We start from the raw sequence: 19568 nt of genomic DNA on the forward strand, positions 1-19568 counted from the left end.
AGGGGTCCTCCCATCAGCGTAGGTAATCCACCTCCCTGACAGGGGATAGCTAGGTCGATGGAAGAATTATTCTGTTGACCAAGCGCTGTCTACACCAGGGGGTAGGTCGGCTTAACTATATCACTCAGGGGTGTGGATTTTTCACACACCCTGAGGGATGTAGTTGGGTCAACCTAACTTTTAGTGTAGACCAGGCCGAAGTCAAGAAGATACCGCTTTCAGCCCAGCTTCCCCAGCAGTAACGGTCTAAGCCACTAACTCCCTGCTGGCTGCAGCTTCGGAGGCAAAATGGGCCAGCTCTGATATGGACAGTAGAAGAGCCTTATTTGACAACAAGTTTCCAAGATCGGTTCCAGAGTCAGAAGTTTATTGAGAACAGCTGTAGCCATAATCTAACTGCCTTTTGTATTTGCAAAGTTTCCTGGTGTGGAGCCTATATTTTTCTTTACACTATTTGCTCCCCTTTGTTGGAACCTTTGGAGAGACACTGGGATTGAAATGAGTCAGACGGAGCTCCCCTCTCTCCCGTACAGGTGGCCCCCCCAGGTTATGTGGCTGCTCTCCTTGCTGTGGATTAACAGAAGTGTAAGGCTCCATATCCCATTTCAATTCCCTGAGTAACTCAGTTTCCATAGCAAGCCTTCTCCCTCCCCACAAGTTTCAGTCTAAAGCAATATATTAGAGAAGGGCTAGGATAGATTTCATCCTTTGTGCAAGTCTTGTAGAAGCAACTGGGAGCCAACTCAGACCAGAGAGGATGCAGTTAGTGAATAAAGACAACAGCCCGGCCAGCTGCGTCAGATGCGCCAGGGCAATAACAGTATTTACTGAGAACAAATGACAGGTGCAGAAATTAGATCACCGACTGTAGAAACAGGCAAGCAAACTGAGTTACTGTTTGCACAGTGCTGGGAAAATGTCCCTTGTTAAGTATTATGATTATCACAGATCAAAGACAGAGTCCACTACTAAAAGACCAACCAGAACAGCAACTTATTAATGACATCCACATCAAACCAAGGTATCACATCATCTCACATTTTAGGGGCTTTTTACCTTGCTATTTTTCCCCACCAAAACGCACTACCTAAAAGCTACAGAGAGGCATAGTTTTTAAACCTCCCCCACCCACCGAGTTCTATCAGGACAAAGCGCTCTAACAGGCAATGCTGTCTCTAAAGCAGCTCAAGGAAAATGCAGCTTCATTCAAAAACTGAATATTCACATTAGAAATAAGGCACACATCTGCCAGGGAAGAGCAAGCCCCAGCACCCAAAGTCTTGGGGAGCGCTGAGTGAGGTGCAAAGAAGAGGGAGACATGATTAAGGTGGGGGGAAAGGAAGAGATGGGCAGTTGCACTGTGGGTGGACTGGAACAGGGGAGAGGAGAGAAACGGGTGGGTGCAGAAGTCTTTGTTCAGTGCCTAACACAATGGGGTCCTGGGCCATGACCTTAGCTCCTAGGCGCAACCGCAATACACACCGTAAAATCAAGGTGGTCATCGGTCAGGGTGCCACTGAATGGATGAATTTGGTAGTGGGGATAGAGAGGAAGGAATGAGTTTCCAAAATGCAGAGAACGCAACAGCAGGATCTAGGAAGGGCCTGGATGGGACAAGAAAATGACAACTCAGACTTGATTGACACCAACTCTGCAAGCTTTGGCCATGGGAAGGGAAGCGAGGCTGCCAATGGAGACATGAGGGAGAAGGGGAAGAAGATCAGGCTGGGTTTTTGCCATGCTATCCATCCTGTTGCTATGATACAAAGGAGTCTAACTGTAAATAAACTGCTGCTCTTTTTAAACTCCACATCACTGGTGCCTCCGGTCCTCAGCATGAGATCTGCTGGACTAATTCCTCCCTGCCGAGCAGACTTGTTGAGATCACCAGCTCAATGTCACAGTGAGCTCGGCCAAATTCCCATGAGGGAAGGGGCCACCTGTAAAAGCATCATATAACCAGTTTAGAATGGTCTTCCAGCAAGGGCATGAGTGGAAACTGCACATGCCCAGTCTGCTTCTGGATCAGATTGAATAGCCCCTGCATTCACCACAGCTTGCTCTTTGGTCTTCCGTTACCTCAGCTGAACATCCATGTGCTGCATCTTCTTCAACACCCTGCACTGCAGGTGCCCCCAAGCCACCTCTCCTTATTCCTTGCCGAGAGATCACGTCAAACTTCTCCCCCAAAGTCTGAATTCCTTGGGAACCTTGGTGTCTCGTAAGTCTTCCAGCTCTCAGGATATTCCCTTCAACTCTGCTTGGAATTATATGATGGCTTCATTGTCGCTCATTCTGGCTAGGCAACATCCATGCCAGCTCTCCCAAGCCCCTCTGCACTGGCAGGAGGATGGATCAGGTGAGTTAACAGCTCTTCTATCTCTGCTTTCTTGCAGTAGCTCCCAGGTTTCCTTTTAGCTGCCTGTGGATCAAGCACCCTCCATTTAGATCTCCTTGGACTGCTCCCGTCACCCCAGCTGTTCCTAGGCTATCACCAGAAAAAGACTTTCCTTTCCTCAGCGAATAAGGAGACTGGACACATTGTGCAGGGAGAAAACAAGTACAGAGATCCCTGCAATTAGCTAAGACACGCAGATATGCAAGGGAAAGAGCTAACAGTTGTGAGGGGGTGGCTAACACTGGCATGGCCAAAAAATGGTCCACCCAGTTAGACTTCTAGAGCCTCTCTCACAGAACAGAGCTGAAGGGGCATAGAGTAGATTCTGAGCAGGTGGTGTTTGTGCTGCCCGACACATCCAGCAATGACGCAATTCAGACAGGCCTCAAACTGATGTTGATATAGCTTAGTGAAGACATCAGGACAGTAGATATTTCTAAGGCACTTACCACTTTGATATGCCTAAGTCTGATATGGAGACCCAGGAGCACAGAATGACAGATGTTGATCTAAACACAATGCACCACTTAAGCCAGTACAAAAGGTGCTGCCCGGTGACACTACAGGTCCCACAGTGCAACGCTGGCACCTTTTGGCTGCACAGGCCCCACCTCACAATAAAGAAGAGGAAGGCTCCAATCTGCTCCTTAATCCAGACAAATTAGGTGCAGCCCTTGGGCTCCTGGCTATCTGCCAATGCAGCTGCCCGTTGGGCACATGTGGGCATCTCTGGGATGGCAGCAAACACCTTTACCCAGAACATTTTTTTTTTCTGTAAATGATATAAACAGGGACCATATACTTACAATCTGCTTCTGTTTTAAAGGCTTCACAGAGAAGCTGCCATCCACGTGCTGGTGGGGGGAAAGACAGAGAGGTTAAACAGACTATACGGAAATAGCCAAAGCAAAGTGCAAAGACACTCAATGCACAATTAGTATGTCCACACAGAGAATGAGTGCATAGTAGCTAGTGCACCCCAGGTCCTGAGGGCTTCTTCCTTGTGTAGACAACCCTTTGATGTTGCACCAGGACTAGTCCTTACTTTATCTATCTGCAAGTGTCACTTGAGCATTACAGGACTAGGGGCCCCATCCCACAACCAGGCAGAGCTGTGGTTTTCCCAACATTTGCCAGGCGCACAGAGCATGTGGCAGAGAGTCAAACCGGACTTACAGATGGTCACCATGTGCTCCTGTGACTGCAAACTTAGTTACTGCTACCGTGCTAATGGGCCTCGCTTACTTAATCGACTGTAAAAGCTAGACCAGAAGAACAGAATCTACTCCAGCTGCCCAGCACAAGACCCTTCAGCCACAGTTCGGCTCAATGCTCTGCAGAGCCCTTTGATTTTGTAATTGAGGCAATGTGTGCTCCAAAATTACCATCAGCAGGGGGGAAAAGAAAAGCCACAGCTTTTGCTTTGGGGAAGCAGCCACGCTGCAAAAAGGGCTGTTTGGGAGTTTGCCATCCAAGGATAAAGTTACATTCACTGGGAGCACAAGCCAAAGGGTTGCTGTGAAGTCAGGAGGGGCCTCCTGGTGGGATGAGGGAGATTAGTTTTATCTAGTACCTGGGTTATTTTAAGTGGATCGTCTTACAGAGTGTGAAGGGAGTAAGAACATCTCCAGAGACCTAGTGACAAGAGGAAATACAAACACTTTCCCTGCAGAGTTTCACACAGCTTGTGTGGTCTCCTTTACAGACCTACAGGGAAGGAAGGAATCTAAGTAAACAGAACTATTTACACTGGCACTCCCCAAAGCAGTTCTGTATTGCAGGATAACGGAAGTATGTCAAACTGACTGGTAATACGTCCAGCACCATGCGATCCTGCTTTGGGGAAGTGCACCGCAGATAAGGGGCTGTAATTACCAGGAGGAGACTGCTCCCTCCACTGAAAAACAGAAGCCAATGAAACAACTATTAGATTTTTTTTTTTTTTTTTAAACTGAAGTTGTTTGTGCATTGGCCTGTGGCCTCATGGGCAAACCACACAGGCCGCCCAAGGGGATGCAGAGAGACTGACTTTTCCTTTCAACCACGATCCTGAAAACAAGTTCATTTGGGCCTCCAGTAGCAGGTCCTGGGTATCACCTGCATATTGATAAAGGACCCAGCCACAGGAAGCTGCTCGGGTCAGAAAGTCAGAATCCCTTCAAAATGTATCTATTGCCATGCCCCCGCTAGGTGCTACCCCAGTGCAGGAGACTGTTCTCATGCGACTCCCACACCAAGCCAGGAGATCTGGAGAAACATCCCGCTGCTGGGACCTTATCCAAAATGGGACATTTGCCCAGTAGGTTTCTCTAGCAGGTGATTTCCTGATTTCTGAAGCTGCCACTACACTGCTGCAGCTGCTATTGTAACATATGGAAACTAACTAAAGCATCTGTCCCTGGGACTAGACTAAGACCAGCAATGAGGTTCTCTCAACAGACAGTCTGCCTGTGCCTTTGGTGTCCCTGATCTCCCTAGAGGCTTGTCACAGACAGGGTTTGTTGGGACGCAGGAAGCAGCGCGAGTGGCTCTGGCAGGTTTTCCATGTGGTGTGTGCACAACCATGTAGCTCCCCCAGAGCAAGACAGCAGGGTCTGACTACCCTATGGGGATGACACTGTTTTGTGTTTGTACAAACTCTTAAAGCTTTCAGCTGCTAGAAAGAAGGCCCCCATATATGAACTGGCATGAAGAGAAAGCAGCTAGTCTCAGCTAAAAATTCCTGCAAATTCAGTGCGTCTTACTTTATAATTCAGACATTTCACTATGGTTTCTATCCTGCTACTTATCGACACCCGAGCACAGGAGAGGCAGGCATCAAACATTTATTAGTGAGGCTACCACAGAATTCTAGTGACATCTTTCTCAATGCTCTGTTAAGGAGGTGCTCACCTCCCGTCACCCCGCCTCTGTTACCACCTCAGTACCCGGGTGTGCTAGATGGAAATGCAAACCTGCTGAATGAGTTTTGAAGCTAGGAGCTTTTTAAAAACCTGTTAAACAATTAACAGCTCTACAAGTACATCTCTGGATGCAAAAATGACAAGTGAGAGAATTGATGTGGGCTAGAAAGAAGAAGAATGGATGTGAATGGGCAAACGTAAAAGGGCCATGGGGGGAACTTGGCTGGTGGCAGCAGCCAGAGCTGTAATTTTACCATCAAAAGGTCAGCAGGACAGAGAGGTCAGGTAATCAAAGGGGCAGCACCTACCACAATATGCCCTCTGCAACTTCACATAACAATCAGGTTGAAGGTGTGGCCTAGACCAATGGCTCTCAACCTTTCCAGACTACTGTACCCCTTTCAGGAGTCTGATTTGTCTTAAGTACCCCAAGTTTCACCTCACTTAAAAACTACTTGCGTACAAAATCAGACAAAAATATAAGTGTCCCAGTACACTATTGCTGAAAAATTGTGAACTTTCTCATTTTTACCATATCATTATAAAATCAACCAATTGGAATATAAATATTGTGCTTACATTTCAGTGGACGGTATACAGAGCAGTACTAACAAGTCATTGTATGAAATTTTAGTTTGTGCTGACTTCACTAGTGCTTTTTACGTAGCTTCTTGTAAAACTAGGCAAATATCTAGATGAGTTGATGTACCTCCCGGAAGACCTCTGCATACCCCTGGTTGAGAACCACTGGCCTAGAGGAAAGAAAGCAGGGCAGGGCTCACAGACAGACCCACGTAAGCAAAAAGTGCCCCTCTCTTTTCGAGATTTTAAACATGAAGATGCACAGCCCAAAGCATATGTTTTAAGGCCCTTGAATGGCTATCTTGTCACTCTCTAAGACCCAGATTTTCTCCAGCAGCAACAATGACAAATTGAATCCGACTTCTTGCTTTTTAGAAGTGTCTCAGTTCACGGGGTCTGGAGAATTCCAGGACAGCGCAGGAATCAGCGCTACAAAGGGACTGGACTCTCAACACAGGAAACAGAGCATGGGTCCAACTTTGCAGGAGGTTCTCACAAAGCAGAGATGGGCAGAACAATTGGGCCCAGATTAAGAAGGAGCCTAGTCTGTGAACGAAGCTTATTGGAACATCTCTGAGGGTGAGATTTACCTGTAATCAGTTTCTTAACTGTATTAGGCTTAGACTTGCGTGTTTTGTTTTATTTTGCTTGGTAACTTACTTTGTTCTGTCTGTTATTTCTTGAAACCACTTAAATCCTTCTTTTTATACTTAATAAAATCACTTTTGTTTGTTATTAAACCCAGAGTAAGTGATTAATACCTGGGGGAGCAAACAGCTGTGCATATCTCTCTATCAGTGTTCTAGAGGGTGGACAATTTATGAGTTTACCCTGTATAAGCTTTATATAGAGTAAAACGGATTTATTTGGGGGTTGGATCCCATTGGGAACTGAGTGTCTGGGTGCTGGAGATAGGAAACCTGCTGAGCAGTTTTGGTTAAAGTCTGCAGCTTTGGGGGCGTGGTTCAGACCCTGGGTCTGTGTTGCAGCGGAGTAGCGTGTCTGGCTCAACAAGACAGGGTTCTGGAGTCCCAAGCTGGCAGGGAAAACGGGCTCAGAGGTAGTTTCAGCATGTCAGGTGACAATCCCAAGGGGGTCTCTGTGACCGAACCCATCACAGCTGGGTCCTACTCCTGGCTTTGCCACAGATCGTGTGTGACCATAGGCAAGACACTGAGTCACTCTCTGCTTCAGTTTCCCCCTTCATAAAATGGAACCAATTCCCACCTGCCTCCCAGAGGCTATGAGCCTGGATGAGTTTTTGCAAAGTGTGCTGAGGTTCATAGATGGAAGGGGCTCTAAGCACTGGGGATCACTATCAACACTTGCTAAAGAGCGGTATCTCTGTGTGCTTTTAGCACCCTTTTCCTTTAGACTGCCCAGGATCATTAGCAGCAGTTTCCTAGAACCTCAGGACCACCATCCTGGCCCATCCCTCACTCTCCCCTTTCACTGAATTTTCTCCCCAATTAAGATGCATTTCAGAAGAGCCCAAACTCCCCCACTTGCCCTTGCCCTAATAAGTTCTATAGCAAGTGTCTCAGTTCACAGGGTCTGGAGAATTCCAGGACAGCGCAGGAATCAGCGCTACAAAGGGACTGGACTCTCAACACAGGAAACAGAGCATGGGTCCAACTTTGCAGGAGGTTCTCACAAGAAACATGGGAGGGAGGAAAACCAGGACTGAAGCAAGAACAGCACAGGTAATGCTCTCCTTCTAGCCAATCAAACAGCTTTGTTTATCACTTTATTGCTACCTAAGGGCTTGACAGGGGACTTCTAACTATACTGGTATAATCATACTGCGATAGCTGAACTGCTGTAGTTATACTGGAATAACTCCCCGATGTGGACATACTTATTCTGGAACGTTAGTGGCTTTTGTTCCAGTTTAGTTCAAACTCCTTCTAGAGCAACAAATTGAAACAGAAAAGGCACTCCTACCAGAATAAGAGTGTCCACATGGGGAGTTATACTGGAATAGCTACAGTGGTTTAAATTCACACTCTACCTACTACTGGAATAACTGTCCCATGTAGGCACGCTCTAAGAGTTTCATACACTTTTAAAAACAGGGGGAGGAAGGAACTGAGGAACTCTATTCGGCACTGGTGAGACCACACCTGGAATACTGTGTCCAGTTTTGGTCCCCCCACTACAGAAGGGATGTGGACAAATTAGAGAGAGTCCAGCAGAGGGCAACAAAAATGATTAGGGGGCTGGGGCACATGACTTACGAGGAGAGGCTGAGGGAACTGGGGTTATTTAGTCTGCAGAAGAGAAGAGTGAGGGGGGATTTGATAGCAGCCTTCAACTATCTGAAGGGGGGTTCCAAAGAGGATGGAGCTAGGCTGTTCTCAGTGGTGGCAGATGACAGAACAAGAAGCAATGGTCTCAAGTTGCAGTGGGGGAGGTCTAGGTTGGATATTAGGAAACATTTCACTAGGAGGGTGGTGAAGCACTGGAATGGGTTACCTAGGGAGGTGGTGGAATCTCCATCCTTAGAGGTTTTTAAGGCCCGGCTTGAGAAAGCCTTGGCTGGGATGATTTAGTTGGTGTTAGTCCTGCTTTGAGCAGGGGATTGGACTAGATGACCTCCTGAGGTCTCTTCCAACCCTCTAATTCTATGAAGACTGAAAATCAGGGCGTTAAACTTCATTTGTTGCAGATGACAGTTGGAAATGGAAGCGGAAGCCTTGCAAAGAAGTCCACTGAAAAGCAACTTACAGGGCATTTCTACCCTGAAAAGGGACGTGTCAAAACAGCCCCGCCTTACTCAATAAGCCTTCTCCCTGGGGGTATTCAGAGCCAGAACTCTTTACACACTAAAACTGATTACTCTGTTTTACTGCTAGGAGTGCTCCAAAGCCAGCCCAGCTCTGAAAGGGGGAGCTGGAATCTAGTCTGGCTCTTGCACCACCCAAATTATCTCAGTAGCATCCCATTGGAAAATCGTTGCCGATGAAGAGTGAGCCAGAGACAGCATGGGGAAGTGTGCAGGGCTGGTAGGAAAGCCATCTCTTTACTTGCCAGCTGTGTAGATTTGATCTCGAGTCACGGACACAATTAACATGGAGCCCCATGATGCCATTTTCAGAGCAGAACTGTATTTAACTCATCTAGCTGGCATGTCTAGAGTTGGAACAAGTTTACAAATTTACATGCAAAGAATGCTAGAGATGGGACTCCGAGGCACTGTGCTTTTTTTCCATTTCCTCCATGTTCCTGGGGACACTCAAGGGACAGCTAGTCAGTTACAACCCAGAAAAGAAGCGGCTGATTGAGATATTTTGGGAACGGGAGAGGAGATTTACTGCAAGACGCTTAATAGCCCTGGGAAACATCTAGCAGATCGATAGGTGTGTACATATGTAAGCACGCATCTGTTCACTGAGGGAGTCATAAAAAGGAAAGAACTGCATCATTAACATGAAACACAAAAAGACTCAAGAGCCCCATTTTCCAGTCAGACACCAAGCTGCCAAGTCTACTCCTCTGACAGAGCTGCGAGGCCAGCAGACTACACATGTACTGCCGAGGTTACATGTTTGTTTTACCAATACATAAATAGCAAATTACTGAAGCCTGCTGGTATGTCCGAGTTCTGGAGCACCCTTCTCCGCTTGCTCTGGTGACTCCCGCAGTAACTGGATCCTTAACAAACAAAACTGCTTTGGATTAATGGCCTGCACTTCAAACAGCCCAGGACCTTTCTAAGGAGAGTAAATGTGATTTAAGCAAACAAGGTTGGGGAGGGGCATGGGTGGGGTGGAGGTTGTCTGGAAGGAACAAGGCTGTGGCTGGTAGAGCAGAAAATGTGCAGCTTCCTGGTTGCTTGAAGCCTGTATTCCTTTCATGAGCAGTGTGGGGGCTGCAAGAGACATTTTGCTGATATGTTCCACCTATGCTTGGATTTGCCTTCCCTAGCCGGCCAAACATGGGTGGTGGGTGAACCGTGGGCTCGGGGAGGCTAGCCCCCGGCCTGCCCCTTCTACCTGAGGCCCCGCCCCCTTCTCCCACCAGTGCCCAAAGGCCACACACACACCCCAGGCCACCTGAGTGCCCCCAGGCCCGGAACGCCAGGTGGGCAGTGCGAGCACCAGCTCCAGCCACCCGGAGTTCCTGGCTGCAGGCTGGCCCCCACTAGCCCCAGCCTGGGGCCCCGGCCATGGGCGAAGAGCCACAGAGCGCTGGAAAGCAGGAAGGAATCTGGGACAGAGTGTGGTCGGGGCCATGCAGGGTTGTTTGGGGAGGCTCATCCTCCCCTGGCCTCTGATACCCGCCGCCCATGATGCCAAAGTCCTTAAAGGTCATTGCACCTCACAAGCTCTCTGTTCAGACTGCAGTGGCGTAGCTCAGCCTTGCGAGCAGAGTTTCGGAGCCATGACAGAATCACGGCAGGATGCTCTCTCAGGTTACAAACATGCATCACAATCCCATCAAGCAAAGTCAAGGGACCATATCCCGATTCCATGGCTCCCTTGACACTCTCTCCCGTCTCCCACCAAGATTCCTGGCTGCTTAGCCCTCTGGTGAAGGATCCTAGCTGCTCCCTCCATTTGCTCAGCAGTGGGTAGCATGCTCTGGAAATTGCCACTGCATTCTGTGCCCAATGCTGGGCAGGACCCGAATGGCAACAGCCAGCAACGTGAATTCCATGCAAGGCCACCGAGAGTCCCGGCCTGCTGCATGAGCAGTCTGAGGGAGGCCAAGGCTGCCCCTGGGGACATACACATTGCTCAGGGAATGGACTGACAAAGAACCCCCATCAATAAAACACCTGAATGTTAAAATTGTACAGCTCCCACAGTGCGCCACTCACTACCAAGTCGCCTACTGGCATGGTGCAGGCAACACTGCTCCTCAGCCTGCAAACAGGGAACCAGCTACTCCTCTTTACTGCACCACCCCCCTTCCACCTGCCCCCAGCCTGACCCTCTTTCAACCCTCCTGCACTGCAACACCTCACACAGGGCCACGGATCAGGCCAACTCCCCCACCACCGTGCTCCCAAAACACCAGGCAAAGAATAACTCTCCATGCTCGCCAGTAACCCCGGACACAGGGGACCAAACCAGGAAATAAAGGAGGTAACCTGGCCCCTCATAACATGGTCAGGGCGTGGGAGGCTCCCCAAAGAAGATGGTGTCCCACCTGACTGTCCCAGGCCCAATAGGGGTGGGCTGGTCTGCATTTAGCCTTTAAGATGACATTCAACAAGACACAGGAAACCAAGGGCCAGCTATGGGGGCAGGAATTTGGGGGGGGGGGGGGGAAGAGTATGGTTTAGGAGAAGGAGCCATGGGTGTGTCCCACCCCCAGTCTAGGATCAGCTGGGCCCTCAGCCCCTCCACAGCATGAGGGGAGCCCCATGCAGTGATCACAGACTCTCTATCACCCCAGGACTCCATCCTCCATTCCACGCTGGCTGGACTGAAGGCAGGGGCTGCTGTGCAATGCTCCCTAAAGCAGTCTGGCAGCCAAGTCTGGCAGGAGGCACTCAGGACTGCCCAGAAAAACCACCAATATCCAGGAGCAGGCTGCACCAAGGGTGGTGATGCCCAGCTGGTGGGCTAGCAAGCACAGAGCAGCTGGGCAGTGAAGAGGAATGATGGTTCACTCTCAGTCCTTGTGCTCAAACATGGGGCACTCAAGAGGTCTGGGCACTGGACTGAGCGCAGCACCACTGATGCAATGGCCCAGGCAGCTTTAGGTGCTTTTGAGTTTTGCTGACCACCTTGCTCTGCTCTCTGAATATTAGGGAGCCACTCATCTCCACCTGGCAGAAGGTGCGCTTGGCATGCTTCCCCTTCAGCCGAAACCCCATGGACCTCCACATTACAATAGCTGGAGATCTCGGTGCTCTATGCATCAGGTCAAAAGCACCCAGATTCCTTGGAATTACAGGTTCAGCCCTTGGATCTTCTGAAGCAGAGAAAATTCCAGGAGGGCTCAAATCCCTGAGATCCTTTCTGCCTTACTTGGAGAGCAAGCAACCCGTGGGCCACTTTGTTGGGGGACAAGATCATTGCTAAATTTCTGCTCCTCCCCACCGTGCGGCAACATGCCGCGTGGGTACTAGCTGCTGCCTCTCTCCCAGAGTGAGCTGAGTGTCGGTGTCACTGTGCATCCAGAGCGTTGGACTCGCTGGGGCAGAAAGTGCTATTGAAATGGAAACTATCACAGCAGCACTAATGATTTCTAACAGAATTAACATGCACCATGGAATGTTGCACCTTCCGGTATCAGTCACAGTGAGGTGCCAATTCTCACAGCTCAGGAGACAAAACTTGCTCCATCAGCCGGAGGCCCCAGGGAACAGATTTCTATAAGAAGGGTTTATTATAAAGGCTGGCCACATGGTGCTAGAATATGGTGCCAGGAATGCAGAGCCAGGTTCATTTCAGGACTCCAGCTCCGTAACCACAGGAGGCTGGGCGCTATGCGAGAGTGGTGAGCTCGGTCTTCTCAAGCGGATAGTGGCGAGACAAACCCCATCCCTCCCACTGTCCTGCATACAAATTACACTGGCAGTGGATTTGGCGCTAGCTACTGCCAAGAGGGCACGAAGGCAGCAGCGAGAGGAATAACGAAGGGTCTTTGGGGAGCAGGGAACGGTGAACGCTCCGGCTACAGATGTTAATTCACCGGGCACCATGCAACATCACTCACTTTTGTCTCACATGGAACAAAGATCTGATCCTTCCAGTAATCTCGTCATAGTCCCAAAGGGGCACCTAGAGGACTTCCTCCCGCAGGCAACAGCCTGGCTCTGATCATCGCAGGCTTCAATACCTGCCCTCCTCTCTCCCGATTCACAGTATGGGCAGGGCCAGATATACTGGGAGAGAGCAAGTTTGCTCTTCCTGCTTCCAGGAGTATTTAGAGAAGGGGCAGGAGGGAATTCCCAGAGGAGGCGAGAGCTGCCCTTTTCCTTGTTCTAACAGTTCCCTAGCTGGCAGATGGCACCCCCAGCTGTGCTCTCGCCACCCATCGGAGGGCCCCCCCACGGCTCGGAACAAGAAAAGCAAACATGCTGCTCCCTCCGATTGCCCTCCCAGCCCCTCTTGCATCACTGCACTCCCTGAACAACCTCTAGGTAGTCCCACTAAGATGCCTTAACAGCTGCAGCATGGAGCAGCAGTAGCTGTACTGCTATCAGAATCTGCCTGCCAGAGGGGGAGACGCAATCAATACAAGGACCTATCCATACAGCAGAGTTCCCTGTAATATACCATGGTTTAGGCTTGCCCTCTGGGTGGGAATAAGCTACTATTACCATGTTCCCAAACACTGTGAGAGCCCTGGTCTTCACATATGACATAGCACCAGTTTGTAACAGGATTTAGTCTCAGACCAAAGAGTCATATAGCAGATCTGGTCCTGCAGATGGATCTTAAGGCTCTGACCATACTACCATGACAGCTTTCTTTTGTCTAAACACCACCGCATTTAAACATCCTGGATGCTGGAATCATTCCAATCCTCAGGGGGCCAGGAGATGTTGCCTACAATTGGCTGGTTGACCACCACAACTCTGTACTGAATACACCTGTATGTTACGTATTATGGTAGCGTCTGGGAGCCCCAGTCCTGGACCAGGAGCCCACTGTGCTAGGTAGGAGCTGTGCAAACAGAACAAAAGACAGACATTCTGTACCATGGACACTTCCATCCATGTGGCTATGTGCACACAGGAAAGGAAGCAGAATGGCAGGGCTCATTTACCTTTTCAAATGCAGCCAGGAGGACATGAGCATGGCCAGTAACTTCAACCACCACTGGAAAGAGAACAACATTGGTTAAAACCTTGAATAAGGTCGGCAGCTCCAAGCCCACCACACACAGAGGGAATAGAATGAGGGTTATGCTTTTCACCCCCATTTTGGGGGGGGAGGGGAATTTCATGGCTATTGCTCTGTAAGGCCAATCCCCTTATGGTTTGGAGCGTGTTGGGGAGAAGTGGTTCAGCATGAAGAATGAAACAGCCCAGGTTATTATGACTGGGAATCCAGCTGCTGCACACAAATCAAATTCCATCCCATTTCCCGCTTTAACTGGCCCATGCTGCATTTTAATCTTCGTCTGCAGTGTCAAGAGCTCTCCCAGTTTATACTGTCCAGGAATTCAATTAGTGGCTTCTCCACATTAGCCCCTGGAGAATGGTAAACACTTGGGCCCAGAGAACAGCCCTGTAGGGCCAAATGGCACCTCCACCCCGCAGACAGCCTGTGAACCACTGACCACTCAGATCCATTTTACCAGCTGCATCTCTCGCAGTTGTTCCGTACAATCCGGCTTCTCCTTTACAGACACCAGTGAACCAAAGCAGTGGGAGCGAAAAGCCTGCTGGGTTTCTTTTACTCCCTAAGCTTGTTATCCTCGCAAAGAGAGACAACAGGCTGGTTTATCTATAGCTGGCAAATCCTCAATGTTTATTGCCTTATTTTACTCTAGTCCTAGGGATTCCCAATGCATTTATTAATTGTACCAGCAGTTTATCAAGTATGGACACAAACATTTTGGTTTCATTCTCTGGCCCCTTCTGTCCTCTTTCCCCAAAACAGATATCACGTTTGGCCCCTTCCCAATTGGAGGTCTCCTCATTCTTCCAGGAGAGCTCAAAAGCAACCGATGAAGCTTCCAGCACTGTACGCATGGCTCCATCAACACTCAGGAGCCAAGCAAAAACAGCGTGTTTTAGGAGTCACGATTCCTGAGCTTGCTCCCAGCACTGACACTGATTCCTGTGACCACTTCCCCTTGATGCCTCAGTTTTCTCCTATGAAAATTGGGGATAGCACTTCCCTACCTCAGAGGTTCTGGGAAGATTAACCGGCAAGTACATGCAGAGCCTCGGATGAGAGTCTGGAGGAGTCACGAGGCAAGACAAGGGGTATAACTGCCTTTGATCCTACTCACACAAACACATGCCGATGAGCTAGGGAGGCAGGGAACGTTTTGAGTGACCAGCTCCCAGGCTAGTAACAGCAGAAGGAAACGACTCAGCTTCCCAAGGGAAGGGAGCTCAGTAGTTCCTTTGCAGCCCCAAAGGGCATAAACGACAAGGTGACCCATTCATTTGATTCTGGCTTAAAAAAGCAACATGTGGGAGGAGAAACTATGGACTGTCTCTGCAAGAGTGACTGGGGACACACCGAGCTCTCATGGAGAGTCTTAGCAGGTAAAGTATAGTTGGCAAAGATAACAGTGTGTGTATGGGGGGCTGATCCCTCCCTGCTATCAGTTAGGGGGAAACAAGTTCCAGGAGATTTTTCTGCAAACAAGCCAGTATAAATTCTAGTCTGAGCAATGGAATTAACTTCAGCTCTCTCATAAACCATTTTAAAGCCAAGTTAGAGATCTGAGAACCTAAACGGAAACTATGCTTGTTCGTTCAGGCAGCTTGCAAAGCCAGAACTAGACAGTCACACACTGCACAGAAATCTCCCCTCCATTAAGGCTTTTAAACTTAGAGCAGTTCCAGCCCAGTAGCTTTATACTCTCAGTTCTGCACAGAAAGGAGGCGCCTCCTGGCAGCTTTCGGACAAACAAAGCATTTGGCTGATTGCTCTTTTCATTTGCCGTTCAATTTTATTTAATGCACATGCCTATAATTTACCAGGCAATCAGAACACCTCTGACTAGCTCTTTCATTCATTAAAAGGAAAGAAAAGGGCACATCAGATTTTCTCAGATCCCTCTGAAGGGCTAGTCTACACTTACCGGGTAGTTCGACGGCTGCGGATCGAAGTTCCGAGTTCGATTTATCGCGTCTGGTGTGGACGCGATAAATCGAACCAGGAAGTGATCCCCGTCGACTGCGGTACTCCAGCTAGACGAGAGGAGTACCGCGAAGTCGACGGGGGAGCCTGCCTGCCGCGTGTGGACCGCGTCTGAACCGCGGTAAGTTCGAAGTAAGGTATGTCGAATTCAGCTACGTTATTCACGTAGCTGAATTTGCGTACCTTACTTCGACTTGGGGGGTAAGTGTAGACCAAGCCGAAGTGTCATATACTGTGTGCGTTGATGTTTTTCCTAGGAGGGGATTTAAAAGCCATTGCCTGTCTAGGTTATTAGGACAGATTTACAGAGCTTATTAAATCAAATGAGAGTGCACTATTGACTAAGAGACACTGCAGTATGCACACAGCTGTATGCTTGCTTCCTTATTCCCCATCTCTTTTTGTTCTATTTATCAGGCCACGATAGGCATTTTTATATGTATGCACCACTGCAGTATACAAGTATATTGTCAAAGCAGTCCCCAGACAGATGTAAAAGTGTCTTTCATTATAAGAAAAACCAAACTTCTTTACCAGCGTTACTAACAGCACCTTAGATTATTACAACTGCAAACATTTTACAACTCCTTTCCTTCATACTGTATTATGCCTTATTGCTCAACTTTATGTTGGTTCATAGTTGGGGATTTTTCTCAACTAGTTTTGCTTGCCATCAGTTTCTGGACAGTTTCATGTTTCTGGTTCTTATGCCCTAGCACAACGCTGCAATGTTTGTGCTGGAAATGGAGTTACTGTAAATAATCTGTTGGTCTCCGTGACATTATTAAAAAAAAGCTAGGGTGAAATCCTGGCCCCATTGACTTCAACAGGGAAAGGACTGCATTTAGGGCAAAGGTAACCAAAATGTCTCCCATTAACTGCTGACATTCAGAAGGAGTGGTAGCCACACAAACAGCCTGCAGAGAAACAAATCTCATGCAACATGAATGGCAGTCTAGACATTATATCTATTAGCCAGCCCTGCGTCAAAAAAAAGCAATGAATGTTTTTAAATGGGAGAATGTATTAAAAATCAACAAATAAAAAGCTGCTCTGGCTGATTGTCAAGTAGGGCCGAAAGAATTCAGCTGCCCATTGAACTATCCAGAGACTTTCAACATTCAAAGTTAGGTTTCACTGTAAAAACAGTTTGATTTAACAGTGATTTGAACAGCTTGGAAACATGAATGTTATTATAACAGCACCTAAAGATTTCACCCAGATCAGAGCCTGCCTGTATTAGACACTGCACATACACATAGCCAGAGGACTTGCAGTCTGACCACACAAAGGGCAAATATTACTATCCCCATTTTACAGATAGGAACGGAGGTGCAGCGGGATGAAGGGACTTGCCCCAGGTCACACCACAGTCTGTGGCACAGCCAGGAACTGAACCAAGCTCTGACCTAGCCAGTGCCTTAGCCACAAGACCATCCTTCCTCTCCAAATGAAATCTGAGCGTAAAAGGCAGATTTGACTGTTACCTGGGCCCCTTTCCCACGGATGTTTAAGTCATATTCCTGAAACATTTGAAACACATGGAGTCATTAAGCCCAACCCTGCAGGAAGCACGTGTTTGGGGGTCGCGCCCCTCTATGGCTATCTCTACATTGCAAGCCAAGGGTGTAATTCCCCTGCTTATGTACATATACTCATGCTGGAGCTAGCACAAGTATAAAGAGCAGGTAGCCGCAGAAGCACGGGTACTGGAAATGGAGGCATGGCTGAGTCGTGCTGAGTCCAACCCCCACCTGAAACTGGTGGGTACGTACTCAGCACGGCTCAGCCATGCGGCTGCTGACACCCCTTGTGTTACTGTGGCTACACTGCTATGTATGCTCACCAGGGCCGGCTCCAGGCACCAGCCCTCCAAGCATGTGCTTGGGGCGGCACCTGGAGGGGGGCGGCGCTCACCCGGGGAGAGTGGGGCCGCCGCCGGGCTCGCCGCCCTCCCCCGGCACTCCGGCCGGCTGGGAAGAGCGGGGCCGCCCTCCCCCAGCGCTCTGGCCGGCCGGGGAGAGCGGGGCCGCGGCCGGGCTCAGCGCCCTCCCCCCCCCCCCGCACTCCCCGCCGGGGGGGGGGGGGGGAAAAGGCAGCGGGAGGCTTTTTTGCCTGGGGTGGCAAAAAAGCCAGAGCTGGCCCTGATGCTCACGGTAGCTTGAAGAGAGCTAGTGTATGTGTATGTGAGAAGGGAACTCAGCCCCCCGAGCTCACAGTGCAGACAAAGCCTACAAGGAGCTTGGAGAAACAACCAATCAATGAAAAAGCATCTAGCTTACCATCCCCTTCATCCACTACGGCTTGGATCACCACAGGGAACACGCCACGATCCAAATCAAAGTTCAACTGAGAAGAAAGAAAAGAGGGTTTCAACAATGAGAGCCAAAGCCCACGTTAAGCCAACGTCAGGAAAGATTGAAAAGTAAGGCTCAAGACTGGTGGCTGGCTATGGGAACTGTACCGGGATACAGAGCATGGCCCACAAAAAGTGATGATTCTTTGCTAGGCCTGGGTGGCTGAGCTCCCCTCCCAGCTTTAGGAGGTGGGGCTGCCAGGGTAGAGCAGAGGCACTCTGGTGGGGTAGTATAGGGGGACGCCTCCCCGGCCACCTCCTGTGCTGTACTTGTTCTGTGGAGAGAGGACATCATTCTGATGGGCTGTCAATCCTCACTTTCAATGAATACAATGAATCCGTACCAAACATAGAAGACGCTTATCTTCCAGAAGGAAGAAATGAACATATTTATTACGGGTACGGTGATTAAACAGGAAACATAGCTAGCAGACTAAGGAACCAGAGCAATTTGGATTTATTTGCATCCCACCAATTCACATATCCAAAGGAGCTCTTGTGCAATTTCCAGCTGCACAAAGTATCTAGAAAATAACTAATGCCTTTAGTGATGTGTCAGAACGGTACACTATAGTAGCAGTATCTAATTGTAGTGTTGCAGATTTTGCTTCCTGCTTTATACAAACGAAGTATCACAAACTAAATATGAGTCAATAGTGAAATACTGCTGCAAAAAAAGCAAACATCATTCTGGGATGCATTAGCAGTAGTGTTGCAAGCAAGGCACGAGAAGTAATTCTTCTACTTTACTCAGCACTGGAGCACTGTGTCCAGTTCTGGGCAGCCCACTTCAGGAAAGATGTGGACAAAATGGGAGAAAATCCAAAGAGGAGCAGCAAAAATGATTAAAGGTCTAGAAAACATGACGTGCGAGGAGTGACTGAAAAAACGGGGTTTGTTTAGTCAGGAGAAGAGAAGACTGAGGGGGGACATCATAGTCTTCAGTATATAAAAGGTAGTTATAAACAGGAGGGTGTTAAATTATTCTTCTTATCCACTGAGGACAGGACAAGTAATGGGCTTAAATTGTAGCAAGGGACTTTTAGGTTGGCTATTAGGAAAAATTTCCTAACTCTCAGGGTAGTTAAGCACTAGAACAAATTACCTAAGGAGGTTGTGGAATTTCAGTCAAAGGAGGTTTTTAAGAGCAGGTTAGACAAACACTTGTCAGGGATGGTCTCTAGATAATCCTTAGTCCTGCCTCAGTGCAGAGGACTGGACTAGATAACCCACCGAGGTTCCTTGAGTCCTGCAGTTCTGTGATTCTATGACAGCAGTAATGTCCTAAGTGTAGTGGTACAGATTTTGCTTTCCACTTTATACCGCAGGACAGTAATAATAGGCTACAGCATTTTAAAAGCATGTTTTTCAGCTGATAAATTAGCGACCCTGCTTATGACACAAAAGAAACCCAGAGTGCCACATACAGTCCTTGACGTTAGATTAGCACGCAGCAGATCAGTAAACTTGCAATCTGGCATAAACCTCTCCCCCTGAATTCAAAGCTCCCCGGAAACACAGCACACGGATTTTCCTCTCCTGCC

General features: G+C 48.7%; 1 protein-coding gene across 1 annotated transcript in view; it reads right to left on the bottom strand.

Moving 5' to 3' along the window:
- MGRN1 (mahogunin ring finger 1) overlaps window positions 1-19568 on the bottom strand; it is a 106284-nt gene that overhangs the window by 24898 nt on the left and 61818 nt on the right. The window contains exons 6-8 of the mRNA XM_065412015.1: window positions 17951-18017; window positions 13612-13664; window positions 3205-3252 (exon numbers count right to left, since the gene is read on the bottom strand). Coding sequence (XP_065268087.1) covers window positions 3205-3252; window positions 13612-13664; window positions 17951-18017 — 168 coding nt within the window. The remainder of the gene's footprint in view (window positions 1-3204; window positions 3253-13611; window positions 13665-17950; window positions 18018-19568) is intronic.

This window comes from Emys orbicularis, chromosome 10 (assembly GCF_028017835.1).
Source record: "Emys orbicularis isolate rEmyOrb1 chromosome 10, rEmyOrb1.hap1, whole genome shotgun sequence".
In the NCBI taxonomy this organism is placed as follows: domain Eukaryota; kingdom Metazoa; phylum Chordata; order Testudines; family Emydidae; genus Emys; species Emys orbicularis.